At 57.3% G+C, this 25,380-nt stretch overlaps 2 protein-coding genes and 1 pseudogene across 4 annotated transcripts in view; 2 read left to right on the forward strand and 1 right to left on the reverse strand.

The window, feature by feature from the left end:
- The window catches only part of Colec11 (collectin subfamily member 11), a 30,134-nt gene extending 22,355 nt beyond the window's left edge, over positions 1-7,779 (forward strand). For 2 of the 3 annotated variants that reach the window (XM_077792114.1, XM_077792115.1), the window contains exons 4-7: positions 3,899-3,970; positions 4,852-4,905; positions 6,684-6,779; positions 6,928-7,779. In XM_077792114.1, coding sequence (XP_077648240.1) covers positions 3,899-3,970; positions 4,852-4,905; positions 6,684-6,779; positions 6,928-7,319 — 614 coding nt within the window. In that variant the 3' untranslated portion in view covers positions 7,320-7,779. Of the gene's footprint in view, positions 1-3,404; positions 3,508-3,898; positions 3,971-4,851; positions 4,906-6,683; positions 6,780-6,927 lie in introns of those variants that run through there. The other variant, XM_026411225.2, reaches the window with a different exon arrangement.
- Positions 7,780-15,133: 7,354 nt separating this feature from the next.
- Positions 15,134-25,380, forward strand: part of Allc (allantoicase) — a 35,197-nt gene continuing 24,950 nt past the window's right edge. Inside the window, exon 1 of the mRNA XM_026411229.2 lies at positions 15,134-15,216. The gene's annotated coding sequence lies outside the window, so the exon portion shown is untranslated. The remainder of the gene's footprint in view (positions 15,217-25,380) is intronic.
- Positions 23,609-24,208, reverse strand: LOC113198503 (chromobox protein homolog 3-like; annotated as a pseudogene).

The following is a 25,380-nucleotide window of genomic DNA, read 5'->3' on the forward strand; positions in this document are numbered from 1 at the left end:
GCTCCCTCTGTGCTGGAGCAGAGGAATGGCGTGTTGTCTGCTCAGGCTACTGCAATAAATGCCACAGACGAGCAGTTCAACTAGATTTATTTCCTTGCAAATCTGGAGCCCGGAAGTCCAAGGTCAAAGTCTGGCAGGATTGGTCTCTCCTGAGTCCTTTGTCTGTGGCTGGTAGACAGCTGCCTCTCTGGGTTCGCATGGACTTTCCTCCGTGGCTGAGCCTTCATGATGTCTCACATCCTCCTATTAGTTCAGGGCACAACCTGTGACCTCACTTAGTCTTAGTGACCTCTTTTAAAAAAGCGTTTGCCCTGGGGTTTAGGACTTCAACTTAGAATTTTTAGAGGGACAAAATTTAGCTTTAGCAGAGACTGAGACTGTTGTGAGCTTAAAACCAGCAAAGCCATGTGAAAGTGCTGTCCTGCCCTGTGTCCCGGGAGTGTCCTGATTTATCTCTGGATGATGGACAAGTGAAGAGAATCGCCTGGGCTTCCAAGTGCTCTGCTGCCACCTTTCACCTGCACCTGCTGACTTCAAGGAGCAGGCTGGGTAGGGTCCCAGCCAGAGACTCAGAGAAGCTGCTGGGGTCTAGGTCAGTGCCCTCGAGCTTCGGTGTCCATGACAGTTCCTTAAAGCGCAGGGGCACATCTGTCCAGCCCTGGGTGATGTCCTGATTCTGAAAGTCCCTTCCAATGATGAGTCATTGCTGCTGGTGACGTGTCTGTCCCACATGCTACACCCAGGTGCTCTTCCCGTGGTTCTCATTTTCCCACCACAGTCTAGGAGGGGAACTGCTATCAGCCCCGGTTTGTAGGTAGGAACACAGTACAGAGGCCACACAGGTGGTGAGGGAGGACTGAGCCAGGCTCAGGGCCTGTGCTGCTGAGCAGGTTGCTAGACGGCTGTGTGTGGCAGCAGGGTGGTGGGCTCGGAGCTCTGGGCGTCAGGAGGGCTGGCGGTCATGGGGATCTGTATGCTACGGCATACTTCGTCACACCCATCTTCAGATGAGGACGCTGAGGTGCAGAGAGGCTAAGCAGTGTGCCTGGGGTGGCTCAGCTCCTGGGTGGTGGAGCTGAGGTGCAGACCTGGGGCTCTGTGGTCCTCTCCTGGGGCTCCTGTTCCTCCAGCCTTCTTGCACCCCAAGCCTCAACACTTCAGGGCGGCCCTTGGATCAGTGGCATCTGCACCCGTGGAAACTTGCTAGAAATGCCGGAGCCCAGGCCTCTGAGTCACCCTGGGACAGGCCCTGCCACCTGTGGTGCACAGGCCCCCGGGATCCCGAGGTCTTCACGGCAGTGCTTGCTGCTCTTGGCTTGGAGCTCATGTCTCTCCTTGTGTCCTTCTGCTTGGCTGCGGCTGTCCACACAGCATCTAGTTTCCTGTGTCTGTGCCTCATCTCCTAGTGCCCTGTGGCAGGGACGGGTCCCATGCTTCTGTAAGACAGGAGCTGAGCTCAGTACCTGGCTGGTGACAGGCACCCAGTGTCGGCAACAACCTTGGATTCTGTTAAAGTTTGGCTCCGTGACCGGGGTGGGCCTGACGCCACGTTCTCACTCTCAGGTCCTGGCTTCCTACAGCAGCAGGTGCCCGCTCGCCTCTGACCTTGCACTTCAGCTGGTGGAATGGGTGCACGTTGACCCCTCTGTGCAGGGAGGTCTCGCGTGGAGTGTGCTTGTGTGGGAAGGAGCTTCCCCTCCAGGGAAGGGCTCATTGTCCCTGTGGCCTCAGGTTCTGACCTTCCCAAGGGGAGTGTCTGGGTGGGAGGGCCAGCGGGGAGGGCTGCGGGCTGCTCCTCTGCTTCCCTGTTAGGCAGAGCTCAGGGGCCTCAGAGAGACAACCCCAAGTGGGCAGGAGGCCCCCACTCCCTTCCCATCTTTCCCCAGGGATCTGTGAAAGCCAGAGACCCCTTTAAGAGACAGGCCCTCTGGAGGGCTCCCTGGGCTCTTGCAGCCGGAGCTAGGCAGGGACACTGCCCTGTTCCAGGCAGGGACTCAGTGGTGTCCTGGGTATGGGGAACGATCCGCCAGGCTTTTGCTCTATGTGCTGGGGCAGGGTAGGGAGTGGGGGTTCCCGGTTGGGGTCGGCAGGCTGGCCCTGTCCAGCTCTACCCTGAACCAGCTGTGTGAGCCTGGGCAGATCCTGAGGGCTCTGGGCCTCTGCCCTCCATTGGAAGGTCTGCAGGCTCACCCTGCCCTGGACTCCTGCTGATGTGAGACTCACATGCAGCCCAATTTGCCGTGATCCAGTGTGTGAGGGTGTCACAGACCACCCTGCGTGGGCACCGCATGGAAAGCAGAACCACCAGGTCCCAGGAGGGAAATAAGAGCAGGCCACCCCACCATCCTCCTGCGGCTCAGCTGGGGTTTCAGGAACCCGGGGCAGTGCTAGGTTGCAGGAAGGGCTGGGGCGCTGGGCACAAGTCAGTGGGCTGAGGACAGGCGGAGGAGAAGGTGTCCCCGGGCCGGTGGCTTGGTGAGTGGCAGCTCTTCTCCATTGGTTAGATCAGAGCAGGACTGGGATGAGGTGGTAGCTGTTCATGGGCAATTGCCTGATGGTCCTTCGATTTCCCAGCAGACTCCATGTGTTGTGTGGGCACACACACCTGCCGCACCAGCGTCATGCTGGGCTGGTCAGGCCCCGCCCTCCCTGGTACCCCAGCTGCACATGGCCCCAGTGACTGCTGGGGTTCCCACCTTCTAGTCCTGATTCCTCTGACTGATCCACAGGCCCTCGCTGCAGGAAAGCAGCCCTGAGTTTCAGATCAGACGGGATCTCCGTTCCCGTCCTGGTTCCACCCTGAAGTAGGCACTGACCTGGTCAAGCCCCACAGCCCCGCCCACTTCTATGCAGGGACCTTGTACGACCACAGGAGAACTCATGTGAGCCCACGTGCTCTGAGCAACGCATCGCTCCTGGCCCTTCCCCGGGCAGCGCTGGACTCAGTGTGGCTCACCCGAGCCGTGCTCTGTGCTCTGGAAGCTGCCCATGTGCGCCACAACGCAGAAGTTCTTGCCAGGAGTCCATCTCTGCACGGAGCTCGCTGGACTGGGTGCAGGTCCTCCTGCCTCTCTTGGGAGCTGCTTTTCCCGAGCTTCCTGTTTCTGTGACAACGTGGGTTGGGAGTGATCCCGAAACCCTGGGCACACAGGACACGTTGGGGATGAGAGCATGAAACTGAGCTTCCTGCTGCAGTCCCCGTGCCTGCTGTCAGTCTGCCTGGCCATCGGTGACCAGCTGTGGAAAGGCAGGAGCAGGTGGCCTCTGGAGGGGAGGAGCCTGGAATTCAGCAACTGTCCTCTGCGTTTGTTCTGGGGCCATGCAAAGACGGCCATTCTCAGTCTTGGTGTAGGGACCAGAGGGAAGTCCTGCAGGGTCGTGGTGGTGTGAGGCCAGGCCTTGTTCCCTCCTGCAGGAGACAGGAGAAGAGGCAGAGGGGCTGGTGACTGTTAGCAGGGGCCAGCAGGGAGTGTGGAACAGGCACTTTGGTGTGGAGCTGGCCCAGTGGTGAGGCATGCAGGGGCAACCCAGGCCCTCCTTCCTGCTCCCTACCCCTCCTGAGTCTCCTTCAAATGCAGCCGGGCAGAGCCCAGGCTGTGCCACCTAGCACCCGTGCCCATGTTCCCAAGAGCACCCCTCTGTGTTCTTGGAGTCCTGTGGTTCTGGTTCAGCTGGGGACGGGAGTGAGAGCTGAGAAGCACCATGGTGTGGGGTGGAGGTCAGACCATGCCTCCTTCCCTTCACTGTCACAGAGGACCTGTGTGACCTTGGAGAGGTTAAGGGCTGTGCAGTTTCTCAGTCTCGGTCTGTGTGTGCATGTGCGAGTGGGAGATGGAAAGGAGGAGGCATGTTGGATCACCTGTGCATCTGCCAACTTTGATCTTATCGTTTTCTACAGGAGACATGGGGGACAAAGGACAGAAAGGCAGTGTGGGTCGCCATGGAAAAATCGGTCCCATTGGTGCTAAAGGTATTCTAATGCAGTTCTTGCCTCCCACTCCCTCCCAGGCTCAGAGCATCTGAGAATAATTGTAGATGGACCTTCTTGCCTGGTGGTCTTACTAGTTTCTGTGTATCACGCCTGTAAATCCTGCCCCAGTGCATACTTTCAGAGATGCAGCCAGCGACTGCTCCACCCATGGGAGAGGGGGAGGGCAGTGTGCATGGGCGGCAGGACTTAGGGGTTCACCTTCCCGGGTGCAGGGTGGAGCTGTGCGAGGCCAGGTTTGTGTTTTCAGCCACTCCTCTCAACAAGCGTGATGCACAAGGTTTTCATCGCTGAAGTCATGCCGGGCACACCAGGAAGCCGGTCCACTCCGCCCCGCTTTGGTTTCTCAGGCTTTGTGAGAGCAGGACGCAGGTTGTCCCACCTAACAGGAGGTTGGGCCAGCGCTCCTGGCTGCGTGAGAGGGCCAGAGGGACCTGGGTTCCAGCGTGAGGTTATAAGTGTGTCCTCCCTTCCTGGACCTGGCCGTTGCTAAGCCCAACCCCAGCTCCACCATCCTGCATGGATCTGGATTTCCGTGCTGCAGGGAGGGTCAGGAAGGAGCTGGCGTCCGAGCCAGCCGCCTTCACCCTTGGAGCTGAGGATCTGGGGATGCTGCCTGCAGAGTTATCCGGGGAATACCCTGGCTTCCAGAGTGAGTGAACAGCAAGCACCTGTACCTCCTCGTGCCCCAGGACACACACAGGGCCCTGTTCATGCAGAGGGCACTCCCTGTCTTCCCTGCAAAGGAGGGTCTGGGAACTCTCAGGCTTGAAACCCGAAGGAAGAGGTTCAACCGGGACGCTTTTTACTCAGGGAACACATCAGCTCTGAGTGGTGACCTGGACTCTGCTATTCTTTTCCAGGTCAAAAAGGAGATTCTGGTGATATGGGACCCCCTGGCCCTAACGGAGAGCCAGGTATGGCATAGCGGCCCGAGGATTTTTTTTTTTTTTATTATTTCTATCTGTTCTACTGAGTTGTACACGACAGCAGAATGCATTCCAATTCACTGTACACACGTGGAGTGCAACATTTCAATTCTCGGGTTGTCCATGGTGTAAAGATGTACCACTTGTGCGATTATACATGTACCTAGGGGGATGACGTCCACCTCATTCCACCATCTTTCCTACCCTCCTGACCCCTCCCTGCCTCCCCTTTTCCCAGTCCAGAGCAGACCAAGGAGTTTTAATAAAATGTATTAAAATTGTACTTTGGGGCTGGGGATGTGGCTCAAGCAGTAGCGCGCTCGCCTGGCATGCGTGCGGCCCGGGTTCGATCCCCAGCACCACATACCAAACAAAGATGTTGTGTCCACCGATAACTAAAAAGAAATAATAAATAAAAAATATTAAAAAAAAAATAAAAAAAAATAAAATTGTACTTTAACACTGTGAAGCGTGAGTGACACTGCAGGGGCTGGAAGGCAGGGCCTCCATGACACTGGGACATGGTCTCTCACTAGTCCCTCCGGTGGAAGTTTCCAGCGTCCCTCACCTGATGTCTCGGTGCCCTTCCTGGGCCTGACCTCTGCATGACGAGGCTCAGGCCTGCCCGCCCCACAGCTTGTGCTCCTGGGTCTTCATCTCTCGGGGTGCTCCAGGGTCTCCCCCTCAGAGGTGCACACCCTAATGCCCCAGGCAGTGTCCGCCCCTTGGGGGCCACCAGGGATGTCTGGGCAAGCTCAGGGGCACGTCATTCAGCCCTGTGGAGCGCCTGCTGGAGCTTGCTGCCCGTTCTCTGTCCCCCTAGAGCCACACGGCTCTGCCGCAGCCCCTCTCCCTGCCTGGGCTACATCCCGCAGGCCCCTGTGCGAGGCCACCCTCTCAGCTCATCTGTGAGGTGGAGAGGACAGCAGGATGCAGCTCCGGCTGCGGGCGGCCAGGGTTCCCCACCACCTGGAAGGCTGAGGAGGGCTGACGCTTACTGCTGCTGCTTCACCGTGGGTGCTTTTCCATCTGTGCCGGGTCCTGTCCCCTCCTGCCTCCTGGCGGCTGGCTCTTCCTCTCTGTGAAGCCCCCTCTCCATTTGCACCTTGCCTTCTCTGTGGAGCAGGAGGGTCCTGAAGGCCTCCCGCCAGCCTCCTGCTCCTGGTCCCTAGCTGCTCCCCATCCAGGCCTCTGGATGCCTCACCTGGGGCTTCTGTGTCCCCTCCCATCTGCCCCACCGTCCTGTGGAGATGCCTGGGTCCCTCCGAGTTGTTCCTGGGAGGGACACTCTGAGTCCTTCAGCAGCACCCTGCCCAGACCCCTCCCCGCTCCCCACCCCACCTGCTACCTGCAGGTGTGCCTGTGGCAGCCCTGGCTTTCTCCAGGGTACTCCCGAGCTGAGCCAGCAATGCAGAAGGGACTGCCCAGACACATGGGCTCCACCCAGGAGCCACCTCCCGCAGAGCTCTGGAGTAGACCTGCTGCTGGCTGCCCTCCTTCCAGGCGCCCTGTGGCAGTCCTGGGCTCTGCCGGCTCCGTTCCTCCTTCCCCCAGGCCCTGGTGTCTGTACTGCCACCTGGGGAGGCCATGCCCCTCTTCCTCCTGCCCTACTGCCAGGCGACACTTGCAAACCTGGTCTTGCCTTTAGGACGTCATTGTCATGGCCTCGAAGGCTTGCCTGGCGTCTGCCGAGGAACGATTATATTAGGGGTGGGGTGTGCTCCTCTTCTGAACCCAGCGCCTGCTCAGTGGCTTGATTCCTGCAGGTATCCCCTGTGAGTGCAGCCAGCTGAGAAAGGCCATTGGAGAGATGGACAACCAGGTCGCGCAGCTGACCACGGAGTTAAAATTCATAAAAAATGGTATGTTGGGCCCCGGCTTCCCTTCCCCCAGCCCCGGGGGCAGAGCCCCGGCCACCTGCGGCTCCAGGTGTGGTCTGGGGTCCCCGTGAGCCTGAGGCCTGTTGATGGGAATGCAGTGCTCACTTTCCAGCCCTGCCCTCCCCTGCAGCTGTCGCTGGTGTGCGGGAGACGGACAGCAAGATCTACCTGCTGGTGAAGGAGGAGAAGCGGTACGCTGACGCCCAGCTGTCCTGCCAGGGCCGGGGCGGCACGCTGAGCATGCCCAAGGACGAGGCCGCCAATGGCCTCATGGCCGCCTACCTGGCCCAGGCGGGCCTGGCCCGCGTCTTCATCGGCATCAACGACCTGGAGAGAGAGGGGGCCTTCGTGTACTCGGACCGGTCCCCCATGCAGACCTTCAACAAGTGGCGCAGCGGGGAGCCCAACAACGCCTACGACGAGGAGGACTGTGTGGAGATGGTGGCCTCGGGGGGCTGGAACGACGTGGCCTGCCACACCACCATGTACTTCATGTGCGAGTTTGACAAGGAGAACGTGTGAGCGCCCGCCAGGCCTGCCCGGTCCTGCTGCCCGGTCGGCAGGCGGCTCCCATGGATGGTGCCCCCAGCCAGCGGTCCCCGGTGTGGGAGGGTCTCTGGGCACAGCATGCTCCCCCCCCACCCCGGGAATGCAGGGGCTCCTGGCTGTGGGGCATCTGAACCTCAGAGAAGGCAGGGAGCTGGACAGGAGGCTGGGGGCTCCCTGCTGTGCCGCAGCCCACACTTCACTGTGGAGGGCGCTCAGAAGGCTCTGGCCTTGGTCCAATAGTCAAGGTCGCCCTTCACTATCTCAGTAGGTAGGTGCCGACGAGGGCGGTGGGTCTGGAATGACCTAGGCCTTTTCATTCCTGTGTGGAAGGGAGCCCTCATCCAGGGCCTGGGTTTCCATAGTTAGACTAAAATGTAGGTCCCTTGGCACTTGTTATCCAAGTAGAAGCCACTTGCTTTGCTTCAAACCCAGATTTCAGGAAGAATAAATTCTGAAGCTCTGCCATGGCCCTGTGGTGTCATCTTGTCCTCTTACCTCCAATACTGTATCAGTTATGTGTCGCTGTATAACAAGCTGTCCCCAATCTTGGTGGCCCGAGGCAGAAACATTTAATCCTTGGGTGTGCCTGGACCAGGGAGTTGTGCAGGGCCTTGCTGGGGCCTCTGCTTCAGGGTCTCCCACCTGTTAGAAGTAAGCCCATGTGGTTCTGGCAGAGCCCACTGAGTTCTAGTCACTCACAGCAAGGACCGGGGGAGTCATAGGACCACCGGGGGCCGCTGGGCGGAGGCATCCTCGTTCCTCGAGAGGCTGTTCCACATGACCAGCTCATCAGGGCAGCAAGGAGACCAGCTGCAGAGAGAACACTGGCCTCTGTAGCCTGGCCTGAGAGGGACACCCTCGTCTCCAGTGAGTTCTGTTTGTGGGGAGAATCGCCAGGTCTGGTCCCCACACAGGGGCCCACGCCAGGGCGTGACCTTGGGGGACTGGTTGCAGTGACCCCTGGTTCTCTTGTATTTCAGACCCAGAGCGGGTGATGGTGGCACCTCCCCAGCTCGGCTCAGGTTTCTGTGTCTCTCTGGAGGGAGGCCCTGACCGCCATTGTCTGGATTGTCTTTCCAAGGGTGTCGCACGGAATTGCCTTGGGAGATGACGATGCCTCTCCCCCCCCATCCCCCCTGGTGAAAAGGTCTGGCAGGCTTGCTTACAGCCTTGCAGGAGAGAGAGTGGATCTCACTCAGGCCCACTGTCCAGCACCCTGCAGACCAGGGCGGCCTCCGCGAAAAGAGCCAGCATTCTGACCGCCTGCGATAAGGGCTTGGGTTCCCCAGGCTCAAGGGTCCCCTGCGATGACCCTCTGCAGGTGCAGGTGTGGTGTGTTCCTCTTTATGAGCCCTGCAGGACCTGGGGTCAGGACGCTGTGTAGGGGTGCTGGTGTTCTGGCCACTGGTCTTGCTGTGAGTGATGGAGACTCAGCCGTCTCCTGGCTCCTGCCAGCATCCATGACAGGGTCAGGAGACACGCTGGCCTCTGAGTGGGGTGAATCTCAGACCCTTCCCTGGTCTTGACAGTTTATTTACACTCCGTGGAAGCCTTGGAGAACAAGTGCATTCCAGTATCAGGGGTCTTCGAGGTACCTGCTTGGGTTGGAAGAGGGGCTCTCTGTCTTTTGGAGCAGAAAGGGGGATCAAGTGAATGGGATCATTTGAGGAGCCCTTGCCTTGTTTGTTGGAGAGGGACGTCAGAGGCAGCCAGGTCTCTCTTCTCTGTCCAGACCTGCCCTCGTGCCGGTGCTCACCGCCTTCCGGCACCACCAGCCGGCACGTCTGGGGCTCGGTGTATCTGCACACAGTGGTTCTCCCATGGCCACGTGTTGTGACTCAGGCAGACCCAGCTTGCAGCAGGGCAGCGGCACCATCTGGAGGGATGATGACGGGGACAGAGGAAGGTGTGCAGGCTCCAGTGACCCCACCCCAGTCGGCACAGACTGAGCCCCACCCACGAGCACATAGTGTCCTTAGCACCGTCTTGAGAAGGGACCAGACAGGCCTGTGTTACCGGGGCCACCACCCTGGGAATGAGTGTGCGTGTGTGATCGTAACACGCCCCACAGGACACACTCGTGCCGTACCCAGTTCCCCGTCTGCTGCTCCAGGTGGGGTCCATCTCCCCAGGCTTTGTTTTTTAAGTACCTAGGTATACACACAAAATAGTGATTCTCTTTCTTCTCTCTCTCTGTAGTACTGGGGACTGAACCCAGGGGCTCTCTGCCACTAAACTACATCTTTAGCCTTTTTGTATTTTTTAGTTTTCAGGCAGGGTCTTACTAAGTTGCCCTGTGAGGCTGGCAGGGACTCGGGATCTCCTGCTTTAGCTTCCCGAGCAGCTGGGGTCACAGCCTGCTCGCCACACCTGCTAAACATCTGTGCTCACTAGTTTAAAAAAAACTGAAGAATGGATCGCACTGAGCGTGTCTCTCCTTCCTTTTCCTCAGCCACATCTTGCCTTTCACATGAGGCCGCGGGGACCTGGCCTGCTCTTCCCACCTGCAGCGCTGACCTCCCTGGCATGGCTCCAGGCAGGGCTTCCCTCTCCATGAGCGCTGGAGCTGTTTCTGTCTCTACTCTTACGGAGGCTGCTGGGCCTGCGTCCTGGACCATGGCTTTGCACAGGGGACAGTGCAGGCAGCGGCCCTGCACACAGGCACACTGTGTGCTAAGCAGCAGGGACGAGCTGAGCCCAGCGAGAAGCTGGGCTGTGGATAGCCCCACGTGGCCCCCCAGCGGTGGCTACTCAGCCTGGCCCAGGAAGTCTCCCACAGGTGTCCTGTCTGTAAACGTTTCCCACCTGCGTGTGCACTCCCACCTCCCACCCACGTGTGCACTCTCAGACAGCCAAGGGCCCTCCCTGGGCCTCGCCCTTTCCTCTGCCTCTCAGGAGTGTGCCCAGGAGGCTGGAGGGCTCCCTGCCGGGGCCGAGTGCTCTGGGCCCTGGACAGGCTTAGGGGAGAGAGGAAGGGCAGAAACAGCACAGCCCCGTTCTAGGCCCTGCTGGGGCCCACAATGTGCTCACGGTGACCAGAGCCGTGCCTGGACGCATGCATACTGGGCCTGTGGGAAGAGAGCTCCGTGTGGGGCCTGGGGCCAGGGTCACAGCCAGGACTTCTGGGTTTGAGTCTGTATTTGGACTTGGTCAAGATGCACAAGATTGTGTGTACATGATCACAATTTTTAGGCCACAGCTGGGCTCCGAGTCAGATACTTTGCCCTAAGTGAATCCCTGCAAGGGTCAGGCGGGACCTCTTGTGCAGCCTGGGAGATGGCATCTGCAGAGTGGGGACAACTGCTGGGCCGAGGAGAGAGCCAGGAGTCACTGAGGTGTGACCAAAGGCTGGTGGATTAGATTCAGAGCTTCCTGTGAAGTGTAGCCGAAGAAGTTGGGGGACAGGGTGGCCACAGCCTAGGCAGGTGGCCAAGAAAGGCAGGCGTATCCAGACTGATGGCTGCTGGGAAGACTGGCCCAGAGCCACCTGACTCCCCGAGGGTGGAGCTTACTGGTGACGGACGCCCTTGTTCCACCTCCTTGTGCTGCAGTCTGGATGGGCTTCTGCACTGGGGATGTGGGGCACCAGGGACCCGCAGGGCATATGTCCCATTCCCCTACCGAGGGCTTCTCTTTGGGGTCAAGGGCAGAAGGCGGTGTCTTCCTGACCATCTTCTGCTTGTCCCATCTAGCTGGCTGCTGCCCCTGTGGGAACTGGCTCACACCGGCACTGTTCAGTAGGGCGGGAAATCCCAGGGAGTGTGGCCACAGCACTCTACACAGCCACCTCACAGGATCCAGGGTCCCTCTCCCCACCCCCCTGCTGGCTCTTCTACATCTCTGCCTCCATCTCTGAGCAATCTCCTCACTCCTCCATGTGGACACACGCAAACACGCATGCGCATGCAGACACACAGTCCACACGTGTGCACACACAAAGAGCTCCTGCGGCATGGGGCATCCGTGAGTCAGCTGCAGCGTCTGTGTCCACCCTCCTCCCACTGGGCCAGCAGGGTGCCTGCACAGAGCCACCCCGGCCCCCAGGCAGCCACTGACATCTCTGGTTTTCCCCACGGGAGGGCACTGGGCGGGGAAGGGCACCACTCGGCCCAGGAGGCAGGCCTGCTCAGCTGTATGCAAGAAAACCTGGGTCTGGCACGTTTACACAGAAGGGGAATTTGTTGAAAGCTTTTTGGGAATTGACAGGAAAGATGGGAGGACTGTCTTGGTGCTCTGTGGAGGGAGCGAAACCCATGAATCATGCTGCAGGTGGGCCGGCATGATCCCCGGCTGCTGCAGCTGCAGTGCTATTGCTAGGCTGCAGTGCTGTTGCGAGGCTGCTGCTGCTGTTACCAAGGAAGCTGGTGGACTGCGTAGGACACACCATAGCTTACCTCAGGCCTGGGGTGTCTGGAGTTGGGGCACGTTAGTGTCTGTGTAGGTGTGCACTGCACAAATCCAGACAGCTGCAACCTGCACAGCTCCCTGTGGTGGCTCCGTATCCGTCTGTGCCCTAGAAACAAGGGCTGGGGCGAGCACACATTCCCAGTTTCAGTGGTGGAAGGAAAATGCTGCTTCCTGAGGACAGCAATGTCCCAAGCAATGTATCAGTTGCTTTACTACCGCATAACAGGTCACCCAAGATTTAGTGATGAAATAGTACCGTTTACTTTGGTGCTGTGACTCCATGGGTCAGCAGTTTGCACTGGGGCCAGTTGGTAATTCTGCTCTTGCTGGGCTCACATGTGACTCTGTTGACTATTGGAAGGGCTCAAGTGGAGCAGGAGGCAAGGTGGGGGGTGAGGATGGTGCAGGAGGCTCAGGGAGGCAGTGGCTGAACCAGCCTCCAGCTCCTCAGGTGTCTGCCTTAGTGAGCAAGCCAGAGGAAGCCGGGGTCAACAGCCAGGTCATCCAACCAGGAGGGAGAAGGAGGGGGTGGAAGAGGAAGGATGGGGGATAGGAGGGAGAGGGAGGGGGTGGAAGAGGAAGGATGGGGGATAGGAGGGAGGAGGAGGAGGTGGAAGAGGAAGGATGGGGGATAGGAGGAGGAGGAGTTCTCTCCATGGAGGAGGGAGGGAGAGGAAGGATGGGGGATAGGAGGAGGAGGAGGGGGGAGTGAGTTCTCTCCATGGGGGAGGGAGGGAGAGGAAGGATGGGGGATAGGAGGAGGAGGAGGGGGGAGGGAGTTCTCTCCATGGGGGAGGGAGGGAGAGGAAGGATGGGGGATAGGAGGAGGAGGAGGAGTTGTCTCCATGGGGGAGGGAGGGAGAGGAAGGATGGGGGATAGGAGGAGGAGGAGGAGTTCTCTCCATGGGGGAGGGAGGGAGAGGAAGGATGAGGGATAGGAGGGAGGAGGAGGGAGTTGTCTCCATGGGGGAGGGAGGGAGAGGAAGGATGGGGGATAGGAGTGGGGAGGAGGGAGTTCTCTCCATGGGGGAGGGAGGGAGAGGAAGGATGGGGGATAGGAGGAGGAGGAGGAGTTCTCTCCATGGGGGAGGGAGGGAGAGGAAGGATGGGGGATAGGAGGGAGGAGGAGGGAGTTCTCTCCATGGGGGAGGGAGGGAGAGGAAGGATGGGGGATAGGAGGAGGAGGAGGGGGGAGTGAGTTCTCTCCATGGGGGAGGGAGGGAGAGGAAGGATGGGGGATAGGAGGAGGAGGAGGAGTTGTCTCCATGGGGGAGGGAGGGAGAGGAAGGATGGGGGATAGGAGGGAGGAGGAGGAGTTCTCTCCCTGGAGGAGGGAGAGGAAGGATGGGGGATAGGAGGAGGAGGAGGAGTTCTCTCCATGGGGGAGGAGGAGAAGGAGGGAGGAGAAGGGAGGCTGGAAGGGAGGGAGGGAGCACTCTCCATGGAAGGCACAGATTCTTTCAGCCTGGACATCTGTGGGTCCTGCTATTCCCTTCCCTGGAAGCCACTCTCTGGGCTTGGCCCACACAGAGACAGGGACACAGGAGAGCCAGGCCCAGGAAGTGGTCTTTGGGCCTTCTGCCTCTTGCTTGGTGTGTGTAGCCCAGTGTCCTGAGAGGTAAGGATTTGCTCTAGTGTGGATGTGGACTGTCCTCAAAGACCCATGATCCCCAAGTGGTGCTATAGGAGGCAGGGCAGCCCCTAGGAGGCGGGCCTTGTGAGAGGGCTCAGTTGCTTAGGGGGGTTCATCGAGGGCCAGTGGGACCTGGTCTCTCTGCCTCCTTTTGTACCAGCAGCAAGGTGGGCAGCTTTGTCCCTCTGTGCAGGTCCCTCTTTCTCTATAGGAATCTTCTCAGAACCACAGGGGCTTGGAGGGCAGGGACCCCTGGGCTGTGATGCTGGAGGGGAGGCAGACCCTCCTGCAAGGCTCTTCTCCCAGGTCCAGGGAGGCAGACCCTCCTCATGGCTCTTGTCCAGGGTCCAGGGAGGCAGACCCTCCTCATGGCTCTTCTCCCAGGGTCCAGAGAGGCAGACCCTCCTCATGGCTGTTCTCCCAGGGTCCAGGGAGGCAGACCCTCCTCATGGCTCTTCTCCCAGGGCCCAGGGAGGCAGAAGCTCCACCTGATGGGTGTCCTCCCTGGAGCCAGGGGCTTTTCCAGAATCCTCTGTGTGTGGCAGGGGCTGAGGGTCCTTAGCTTTCCCAAGTTTCCCTGGAGAACCGTCTTCTCTGGGGGGGCAGGGACCACTGCTGGGTGTGCCCAGTGGTTGCTGGAGGAGCAACAGGGGACGCCCAGGGGTAGAACTTTAACTCAGGGCACCAGCTGGGAGGAGGAGGGGACTTCAGCCCCCTGCTGGGGTGGGAGGTGGATTTCTGTGGCTGTCACAGGGTCCGGGCGCCAAGCGTCTCCTTTGCAGGAGGGACAGGCCTGGCTCCGGCCTTGCCTTGTGGGAGAGAACTCGTACTTCTTCAGGGAGGGGCTGCTCCTCCAGTTCCATCTCCCCGCAGCCTTATGACATCACACAGGCTGGACCACTTCTGGAAGGCTCTGTCTCTACCTCTGGGCCCTCTAAATTCTTTCCGAGCTGGCACCAAGCACCATGGGACCCTGGCTGGCTCGTGAAGAGCAAGAAATCCAATGTTGAAGGCTGGGCTTTGAACTCCTGGGTGAGGCTGGAGTGCAGGCCTTTACACCGCTTAGAAATCACCGGCCACTTAAAAAGGTGGTGTTTTAAAAGAGGACAAGGTGACAGCAGACGTGGGTCTCACCCCACAATGAACATCTGACACTTTGGGAAGGTAGGGCGACGGTGGCAGGTGGTCCTTGGGGGCTGGGAACACAGAGAAGGTCCCCAGAGGCTCCATGGTCCAGCTCTGGGCCTTGCTTCAGTTGGCTTTAAGTCACATGACTTTGGTCTTTGAACAAAAATCCTCCAAGTGGAGCTCATAGTGAAATAAACCTGTATTAAAACAAAAGCCACAAATTAAAACCAAACTTAAATCTGTTGCAAAACTTCCCTGTAACCAGGATTGCACATGTTGACCTCGGGTTCCTCCATATCTCCACTTAAGCTCCTTTAGTCTTGTTCCCAACTTCAATAAACTGCTTCCTCTGTTTCACCCAGATCTCACACAGAGAGTCAGAGGCTCTTTCGGAACCTGCTGGCAGTGATGTCCCTCCTGGTTCCCCCTCAGCAGGGCAGATCCAAGGACAGCAGGCCTCTGTGCTTGTCAGCTTCCTAGACCCACCTGCCTGCACCTTTTCCACTTTTAAGGCAAAGCTCAAAGGAACAAGAGCAAGACAGCACCTGGCTGTGAACTCGGAGCCTGTGCTTCTCCATCGGAAGAAAGAGGCTGCCTTGTCTCTCGGACGTGCCTGGGCGACAGGTGGCCCTGTGGGAGAAGCTTCAGCACACTCGGGGACCCAGGAGGCTGGCACTCTGCCTGGCCTCAACCACAGCCCAGGTTTGGAAGGGTTTACCTGGGCTGGGTGGGTGGCAGAGCGCTTGCCCAGCGTATGGGAGGGTCGGCTCCCTCCCCAGCACAAGTAGGGGAGGTGAAATTCCCTCCCTTGCCTTTCTCACTTCACTTACAGCCAGGGAGGCCCCTCGAACTGGCCACACCCACCCAGAAGGGTTTCAATGCTAGAGTCAGAAGGAGACACCTTGGGTGGGTGCTTGGGGAAGGTGAGCACATCAGGTGAGCTGCAAGGCCTTGTGGAGGTCGGCTGGCTCCCTTCCGCTTCTCTCTTGGACCTTGGCTATATCAACAGAAATGACTAGGACAATGAGAGAGAATTTGGGGGGCCCACAGCATGACATTCACGGAACTGTGCCCACCTGCTAGAACAGAGTGGCCGCAGGATGATTTCAGGGATCTCCAGGGTGCTTCCTTGGCACCAGGGTGTGCACGAGGGCAGGGACTGTGTTCCTGGGGCTCTTCCCTGGGGTCCAGGCTTGGGGGCCCAGGACATTGGCTCCTGCAGGTGTAAAATGAGCAGGAAAGGTGCCGCCAGTCTGGAGGGAAGCCGACCGGCTTTGTCTCTCCAGCAGCCTGAAGCTTTTGGTCTCTCTCAATGCTCTTGGGTATGGATGGCTCTCCTGGCTTGTGTCGGGTGGACACGTATGGGTGTGTGTCTTCCATTGCGTTGCCCAAGGCATCAGTGTCTTCACCAGATTAATAATCTTCCAGTCTTAGGTTGGGGGTTCAGGAGGCTCCGCCGGGTTCTCTGCTTTGGGTTTCGCAAGGCTGAGATCAAGGTCAGGCTGGCTGGGCTCTGACTAGGAGGTCCTGGGGTGTGGGCCTGAGGCTCTATTTCCTTGCTGACCATCAGCAGGGGCTGCCCTGGTCTCCCCAGTCCTCTCCTGGGCTCCTGCATGGAGCCCCACGCCTCAGAGCCAGCCACCACCTGCCGGGTGCTTCTCTCTTTTCAGCGTATTCCAGCTGGTTTTGATTCTTCTTTCTGCTGCTCTGGTACTGCAGCCAGGGGAAATCCTCTGCTGCCAAGGTCATAGTGGTCAGACTGCCCCTCTCCTGGGGTGACCCAGTTCCTGCCTACTCGTGGTCAGTGGCCTTAATTACATGTGCAGGTTCCCCTTGCCATGTGTGGGGACACAGGTTGCAGGGAGTCTGCCCAGCACACGTGCGGTGTGCAGTGAACCCGGGCCTCATCGTGCTATGCCATGCGGTCTTGGAGGTGTCTCCTGGTTTCTCCTCCCCGGCTGTGAACTCCAAGGCAGGTAACTGATTGTGTGGGTCCGATTCATCTAACATCACACCCACTCGAGTAGGAAACACACACACAGGAGAAGTGTGATGGACAGAGGCACAGCCTGTCTGTCTCTGGCTGCCCTGCCCCTGCCCCTGGTTCTGTCTCAGGAGCCAGGCACCCTGTGCTTCTGCTGGGTCCTAGTGCAGTTCATTGTTGCACCTCCTCCCTGGGCCGAAGCCCCAGCGCACACAGGCCCCTCCGCTCCTCCCCAGCGCACACAGGCCCCTCCGCGCCTCCCCAGCACACACAGGCCCCTCTGTGCCTACCCAGTGCCCCCGCCACACTTCCTCAATTCTCTGAAGGCAGGGTGAGTTTAATTTATTTTTGCATCCTCCTCAGTTTTCAGCATAGGCTCCTAGCAGACTCGGCCATCAGTGGATCTTGCCCTTTAGGGCAGGGGCCTGTCTGCAGAAGCACTTGTGGTTGGCAGGAAGGACCTTGGAGAGAGTGGCCGGGAGAAAGTGCTGCTGTGTCTAAGGATGGGCTCCTTGGCAGGCAGTGACTCTCTCCTCTAGTCTTGTGTCAATATGAGCTCTTTAAAAGGAAACCTTGGAACCTTGGCTCCAAGGAGGCAGGGCTCTGAAGGACTGGGGCTCCCGTGCTTTGGGGTCCAGCCAGCTGGGTTGAATCGTGCTGCGGCCGGCTGCGCCCCCTGGTGGCTGCTCGGGGAAGGCGGCTCCGCGGAGATGCTTTTCAGAACTACCTTCACTTTCATCTGGCCCGTCGCCCTGTTCTGTGGTGACACCAGGTGGGGAGAAGGCCACACCTGGTTCTGCCACCTGGAAGAGTGTGAAATGGGCACCTCACCCTTTGGAGCCTCTGTTTTCTCATCTGGGCAAATTACAGATTCTCAGATTTTGCATTTTCTGGGGCTGCGGGGGCTGACATCAGGCCCGGGACCAACTGTGGGCGAACTTGCAGAAACCTCCCGCTCCGTTTTCCTGGCTCTTGGGGAGGACGGTCTCTAAAGTGTGTGTGGGAGAGGACCCAGAGAGCAGCTAGACATCGATGGAGCCATGTGCTTTCATTTTGACTTAACAAATACCAGACACCCTGCACATCCTGCTGAGCTGGTGGGATGTTGAGTTTTCCCCGTGCAGGTCAGGGACCTTGACTCTGGACACAGGTCCATAAGGCCCTTGTGTGAAGCTCCGGCCAAGCCAGTTTTCTTCTCACGGAACTGCCAACAGCATGGGGGTTGCACTTCCTGGTCCCCCACCTGGAAGGTGCGCCGGGCATCCTGGGCCACTTCCTGGGGAGGAAGGGACAGTGATGCTCCCGTGTCTCAAGCTAGGTTTTTCTAGGACACCAGTGGCTACCATGGCCAGGGTGGGATGCTGACCATGCATTGGGCAGTGGAGCAGGGCCTGACTCTGCCTTGCTCCTTGCCCCTCTGGAGGCCATGGCCAAGGGTGCAGGTGGGGTTTTCAGGTGTTCAGACCACAGCTGGGGAGCAGTGGAACAGCAGGGTGACCAGGCAGCGGCTGGAGAGAGGAAGCTAGAGCAAAGAGCTCAGCAACTCGAGTGGAGGGGTCACAGGGCAGAGAGGGCAGGGTGACAGGGGGAGAGGGATGTCCCTTCCTGCTCAGGCCAGGAGCCTTCGGATGACAGCTGGCTAGTTGCCTCTTTCCCTCCTCCTGGCCTTGTGGTCACCTAGCCACACTTCTGGAGCTGAGACTCGCTCACCCTTGAGACACTACCCCCTGCAGCACGTGGAGCTGCACAATGGTCCAGGAGGTGACCCTGCTCTGACCGTGTGTCCATCACCCCCCACCTTCTCCTCTTGGGCTGCTCCCCACTGTGGCTCTCACTGTGCTTGGAAGAGCCGGCAGAGGCTGCCCCGCTGCCTGGGATGCAGACCCTCCTCAGGGACATCGCGGGAAACCTGTTGTGTAACCCGGGAACCTGAGATGGACTATCGGCCCGTCCCTCATGTGGTGGGACTGGACCGAGACCCAGGGCATCGGTTCTACCTTTTCTGCAGGAACGGTTTGAATGGCAGTTCTGGCAAAGCCCAGGATCAGGTCACATTCTCCTCCAAACTCTCCTTCCCTGAGTGGTGGAGTGTCCCTCCTTCTCCTGGGACTCGGCCACTCTGATGGTCTCTGGTTGATCTCAGGGTTGGCCTGGCCTTTCTATGTCCACCTTCGCTCAGGGCGACCTCACCGACTCTCCCAGCCTCAGTTGCTCCCTCAGGTAGGCCTCTGACTTCCAACTGTGCCTCCTGCCCAGACTCCAGTCTCTGCCATCCTTAGTGCCCAGAGTGCCTCTCCTCCTCCAGCCATCCTTAGTGCCCAGAGTACCTCTCCTCCTCCGTGTGCCCAGTGCACCACGAGGCACCAGCCCAAGGGCTGGACATCACCCAGCTCCTCCCTGTTTCCCCTCAGTCGTCCTCCTAGTGGCTTGGAGCGGCTCCTCCTCACCCTCCTCCTTATTTCTTGACTGGATCCCCACATTGTCTACCAAACTGCTCTCCTGCTCCTGATTTTGTCTCTGTCTGCTTCGCTCGGTCCTGGGTGGCCCGGTGGTCTGCAGGGAACACCTGGCAGTCCCTCCCTGCCTGCAGTGTGTGCTGCCCCTCCCCTGGGGCCCACCTGGCTCCTACTGCCCCTTCTGTCTGGATAGCAGGCTCCCTCCCCCAGGGCAGCTGACCCCCCTCCAGCCTTCCTATCACATCACCTTCTCCAGGAGTCCCAGGCCTCAAGCGGGTGACCTGGTGTGATGGTCTCCTGTGGAGCTTGGTGGCCCTGCCCTGCCCTGTGTCTGCCGTCGGGCTCCCTGGGCACCCTTCCCCTGAGGATGTGGCCTGAATCTCACTGACCTTTGCTCCTTGCACCTGGCAAAGTTCTCTGCACACAGGTGGCCACAGTAACGTTGGAAGATGGGCAGAAGTGGATGCCGAGGGGCATCTTGTGTGACTTTTAAGGTTTGGTACAGAGTAGAGTAGTGTCTGGCCAACTGTGGTCTATGGATCAAATTCAGCCTGCTGACTTTTGGACAGGGCAGAAGCTGGAAATAGCTTTTTGCACAGTTTAAATGGTTGAGTGGCTAAAATCTGAATGTTGGTGTCCATAAGCCAAGCCCACCAGAACACACAGCACTCAGAGCTGCCTGTGCTGCAGTGACAGTGGCTGTCAGAGCCGTGAGGTGGGTGTTAGCAGACCCTGAACAGCCCAGGGTGGTGACCCAGGGCCCAGGAAAGCACCAGTGTCACACTCAGAGGGGGGCCTGAATTCACCTTCACTGGAGTGTAGGACAGTGACACAGACCCAGCACAGACCTGTGACAACTAGAGACCTGTGCCTCAGGTGCCTAGCAGGTCTCCATGGGGGGAGGGAGGGGTGGAGACCTGTGGTCAGGTGCCTAGCAGGTCTCCATGCGGGGGAGGGAGGGGTGGAGACCTGTGGTCAGGTGCCTAGGAGGTCTCCAGTGCAGGGGAAGGGAGGGGTGGAGACCTGTGGTCAGGTGCCTAGCAGGTCTCCAGTGCAGGAGGAGGGAGGGGTGGAGACCTGTGGTCAGGTGCCTAGCAGGTCTCCAGTGCAGGGGGAGGGAGGGGTGGAGACCTGTGGTCAGGTGCCTAGCAGGTCTCCAGTGCAGGGGGAGGGAGGGGTGGAGACCTGTGGTCAGGTGCCTAGCAGGTCTCCAGTGCAGGAGGAGGGAGGGGTGGAGACCTGTGGTCAGGTGCCTAGCAGGTCTCCAGTGCAGGGGGAGGGAGGGGTGGAGACCTGTGGTCAGGTGCCTAGCAGGTCTCCAGTGCAGGGGGAGGGAGGGGTGGAGACCTGTGGTCAGGTGCCTAGCAGGTCTCCATGCGGGGGAGGGAGGGGTGGAGACCTGTGGTCAGGTGCCTAGCAGGTCTCCAGTGCAGGGGGAGGGAGGGGTGGAGACCTGTGGTCAGGTGCCTAGCAGGTCTCCAGTGCAGGAGGAGGGAGGGGTGGAGACCTGTGGTCAGGTGCCTAGCAGGTCTCCAGTGCAGGAGGAGGGAGGGGTGGAGACCTGTGGTCAGGTGCCTAGCAGGTCTCCAGTGCAGGGGGAGGGAGGGGTGGAGACCTGTGGTCAGGTGCCTAGCAGGTCTCCAGTGCAGGAGGAGGGAGGGGTGGAGACCTGTGGTCAGGTGCCTAGCAGGTCTCCAGTGCAGGGGGAGGGAGGGGTGGAGACCTGTGGTCAGGTGCCTAGCAGGTCTCCAGTGCAGGGGGAGGGAGGGGTGGAGACCTGTGGTCAGGTGCCTAGCAGGTCTCCATGCGGGGGAGGGAGGGGTGGAGACCTGTGGTCAGGTGCCTAGCAGGTCTCCAGTGCAGGAGGAGGGAGGGGTGGAGACCTGTGGTCAGGTGCCTAGCAGGTCTCCAGTGCAGGGGGAGGGAGGGGTGGAGACCTGTGGTCAGGTGCCTAGCAGGTCTCCAGTGCAGGAGGAGGGAGGGGTGGAGACCTGTGGTCAGGTGCCTAGCAGGTCTCCAGTGCAGGAGGAGGGAGGGGTGGAGACCTGTGGTCAGGTGCCTAGCAGGTCTCCAGTGCAGGGGGAGGGAGGGGTGGAGACCTGTGGTCAGGTGCCTAGCAGGTCTCCAGTGCAGGAGGAGGGAGGGGTGGAGACCTGTGGTCAGGTGCCTAGCAGGTCTCCAGTGCAGGGGGAGGGAGGGGTGGAGACCTGTGGTCAGGTGCCTAGCAGGTCTCCAGTGCAGGGGGAGGGAGGGGTGGAGACCTGTGGTCAGGTGCCTAGCAGGTCTCCATGCGGGGGAGGGAGGGGTGGAGACCTGTGGTCAGGTGCCTAGCAGGTCTCCAGTGCAGGAGGAGGGAGGGGTGGAGACCTGTGGTCAGGTGCCTAGCAGGTCTCCAGTGCAGGGGGAGGGAGGGGTGGAGACCTGTGGTCAGGTGCCTAGCAGGTCTCCAGTGCAGGGGGAGGGAGGGGTGGAGACCTGTGGTCAGGTGCCTAGCAGGTCTCCAGTGCAGGGGGAGGGAGGGGTGGAGACCTGTGGTCAGGTGCCTAGCAGGTCTCCATGCGGGGGAGGGAGGGGTGGAGACCTGTGGTCAGGTGCCTAGCAGGTCTCCAGTGCAGGAGGAGGGAGGGGTGGAGACCTGTGGTCAGGTGCCTAGCAGGTCTCCAGTGCAGGGGGAGGGAGGGGTGGAGACCTGTGGTCAGGTGCCTAGCAGGTCTCCAGTGCAGGAGGAGGGAGGGGTGGAGACCTGTGGTCAGGTGCCTAGCAGGTCTCCAGTGCAGGAGGCGGTAGTGAAGTAGGCGATTTTGTAGTTGGTCGAGGCCTTCCTACATCAGTGACAGGGTGTCGAAGACTTCTGGACCACTACTAAATTCTGGTACTATTTCAAGGTCATTAGTGAAATGGGTGTTAAAATAATGGGTGCTGTCCTATAATGTAAAGAGAACTCGAGCGGCCACCCGCACTGCCTGGGAGAGCTCTTTGCAGCCATGGAGTGCCCCCCTGGGCTGTTTAGCTTGGCAGCTACCAGCCATTAGGAGCTCTGGGCACACACATAGCTAAGGACCTGGATTTTGGAAGTCACTGGATTTAAATTTAAGTGGCACACGTGGAACTAGATGCCATGGCCAGCGCTGAGCCTGTCTGTGTGCCTGGTGGGTCCTGGCAGCAGAGGGACTCTTCTTTAGAGGCCTTCTTTCTCGCCTGAAGACTGCAGTGGAGAGGGAGAGGAGGCCAGGGAGGAGCAGACCCCGTGTCTCTGTGAAACTGGGCTGGGAGTGGGGCCCGCCTTGGGACTTCCTCCCCTGGGGCTCCTCTGCAACAGGTCACAGGGCTGTTTATGTTTCTTTATCTCAGTGTAACACAGTTTAAACACATCTGAGCAGCAGAGTCTTCTCTGCAGGTGGAGCTTTGCCAAGAGAATGAGAAAGAGCATAAGGAAATTCTTCCTGGAAGTGGCCGTAAAGGTCCTCATGGCTCTGTTTCCCCGGAGAAGCTCGCAGGTCTGGTGGGGTAAGGGACACGGACTCCAGAAAGGCGGAGGAGAAGGTTGATGGCGAGTTTTTCACTCTTCCAATTAAAAGAGATGTTTCCAAATGATTATTAGCCTTGAACATGTGCGAATGGCTTTGAGGTTGTCTATGAATATCCACACACACACTGGAGAGCTTGCAGACATGTGCATCCAGTTGGGAAACAGGCCACATGCAGTTGAGCTCCGGTGACCAGGGACGATGTCTGTGCCACAGGCCAAGTTTGGAAAGGTCTGTCTGCTGGTGGCCTGGGCCGAGGGCACCCCCGGCACTGGGCAGTGTGGGACAGAGCTCTGCACGCATTCCAGGGGAAGCCGTCCTCCCTCCCTCCCTTCTTCCCGTCCTCCCTCCTTCCTTCCACCCTCTCTTCCCCAATAGGAATGTTTCACTGAGTGAGGTTTTGGGTGGGGACAGAAGTGGGCAGCGTTGAGACGGCCTGTGGTGTGGACGTCTTCCACCTCCCCATTTAGACTTGGCACTAGGTGTTTTATTTTATTGGAGGCTATTGTGAATGGAATTGTTTTCTTAATTTGTTTTTCTCAGCAGATTCATTATTGGTATATAGGAAAGCTATTGATTTAAAAAATTCAGTTGTAGATGGACACAGTACCTTTATTTATTTATTTTTATGTGGTGATGAGGATTGAACCCAGTGCCTCCCACATGCCTGGAGAGCACTCTGCCACTGAGCCACAACCCCAGCCCCAAGCTTTGATTTTCGTATGTTGATTTGGTAACCTGCTAGCTTTGTTTGTCTATGAGCTCTAGCAATCTTTTGGTGGAGTTTTATTTGATTGTCTGGATATAGCATCAGATCATCTTCAAACAGTGATAATTTGGCTTGTTCCTTTCCTGTTCTTTTTTTTTTTTTGCTAAAGGAAGCAACTACAGAAAGCTTTTATTTGTTCAAAATAACTAGTGCTATTGATTCAAAACAAAGAAAGAAAACCCAACAACTCCCCAATACTACTTTCAAAACCAACATATCAAACTTGATTTTCATTAGAATGTACTTATTTTTTCACACTAGTAAATCAAAAGTCAAGAGTCAGATTTTACATATATTATTTACACACCACACACACACACACACACACACACACACACACACATATAAATGCAAATAGTTATTGAGCTTCATCTTCTGGACAAGAATGCCAAGTTAGCCTCTCTTCATCAAAAGCAATTACAGTCTGAGGACACTTCATATTTGCTTCTTTTGCCAGCACCCAGTCGACCTCTTCTGAGTCTTTCCATTTTAAAAGAACATCGATTCCCCACTGCGGTCTGTGGCACCCATCCTTCGTGCAGGACCAAGTCTCTGGCAAAGCCTCCTGGTTGGTCAGCTGCATCTCCTTTCTTCTTTGACTTGCTGTTGTCAGATTCACCGTCAGATAAAGATTTTCTTTTGGTTCCATCTTTTTTGGTACCAAGAAAATTGGTACCAGCTTTTTGAGAATTAACAAATGCTTTTTTTAAAACCAGCTTTTTGAGAATTAACAAATGCTTCAATCAACTCAGGACAATCTAGATTTTCTTCGGTTCCCAAGTATTGTCAGCATCTGTAAGTCCCTTCCACTTCAGAACATATTCCACCTTTCCATTTACTACACGTCGGTCTAGTGCTTTTCCTACCACAAATTCTTCAGGCTCTGCCTCTTCAGCTTTTTTACTCTTTCCATCCTGTTTCGTTCCCATTTTTGCAATGTAGTCTGATAGGAGGCCATTTTTTTAAATTGCAGACTTGAGGAGCTGTGATCACCACCTCGGATGGTCCAGGTCGCGGATCTGCAGCGTCTGCAGCCCTGCATGCCTCAAGCTCCCTCTCCTGTTCTTATTCCTCCCATTTCTTTCTCTTGTCCAGTTGTCCCTGCTAGCATCTCTAGCACTATATTAGATAGGAGTGGTGAGAGTGGACATCCTCGTCTTGTCCCAGGTTTTAAAGGAAATGCGTTTAGTTTTTCCTCATCTACTATGAGGTTGGCCTTGGTTTTTTCATGCACAGTCTTTATGGTGTTGAGGTAGATTCCTTCTGTGTCTCGTTTTTCAGCGTTTTTATGATGAGTGGGTGTTGAATTTTGTTGAAGGCCTTCTCTGCATCTGTTGAGATGACTAAGTGGTCCTTAGTCCTGTTACTGTGATGGATTACATTGATTGATGTGTGTGTACTGAACCATCCGTTCCCCTCTGGAATAAGACCAACTTGGTTGTGGTGTATAGTCTTAATATGTTGTTGAATACGATTTGCTAATGTTTTACTAAGTATCTTTTTTTGCATCAGAGTCATCAGGGATATTGGTCTGGAGTTCTCTTTCCTTGATGTACTTATCTGGTTTGGACATGAGTGTGATATCGGTTTCATAGGGTGAATTTGGAAGTGTTCCATTTGTTTCTATTTCATGGACTACTTTAAGGAGTAGTGGCATAAGTTCTTCTTTAAAGATTTGGTAGCATTCAGCTTAGAATCCGTCTGGTCCTGGGCATTTCTTTGTTGGAATGCCTTTTATTATTGCTTGAATATCTCATTACAAGTTATTGGTCTACTTTGGCTTCCTACATTCTCTTGATTCAGTTTTAGCAGATCATATTTGTCTAGAAGAATATCCATTTCTTCTAGGTTTTCCAATTTATTGGAGTATAAGTTCTCAAAATTGTCCCTAATGATCTGCTGGATTTCTAAGATGTTCATGGTGATTTTTCCTTTTTCATCTATAATTTCACTTTGTCTTTCTTTTTCTTTTGGTCAGTTTGGCCAAGGGCTTATCAATCTTGTTGATCTTTTCAACAAACCAATTCTTTGTTTTTTGAATTTTCAAGTTAATTGGTTTCAGCTCTGTCTGCTGTTGATTATTTCCTTCCTTCTACTGGTCTTGGAATTGGTTTGGTATTCTTTTTCAAG

This window comes from Urocitellus parryii, chromosome 12 (genome assembly GCF_045843805.1).
Source record: "Urocitellus parryii isolate mUroPar1 chromosome 12, mUroPar1.hap1, whole genome shotgun sequence".
Lineage (NCBI taxonomy): Eukaryota > Metazoa > Chordata > Mammalia > Rodentia > Sciuridae > Urocitellus > Urocitellus parryii.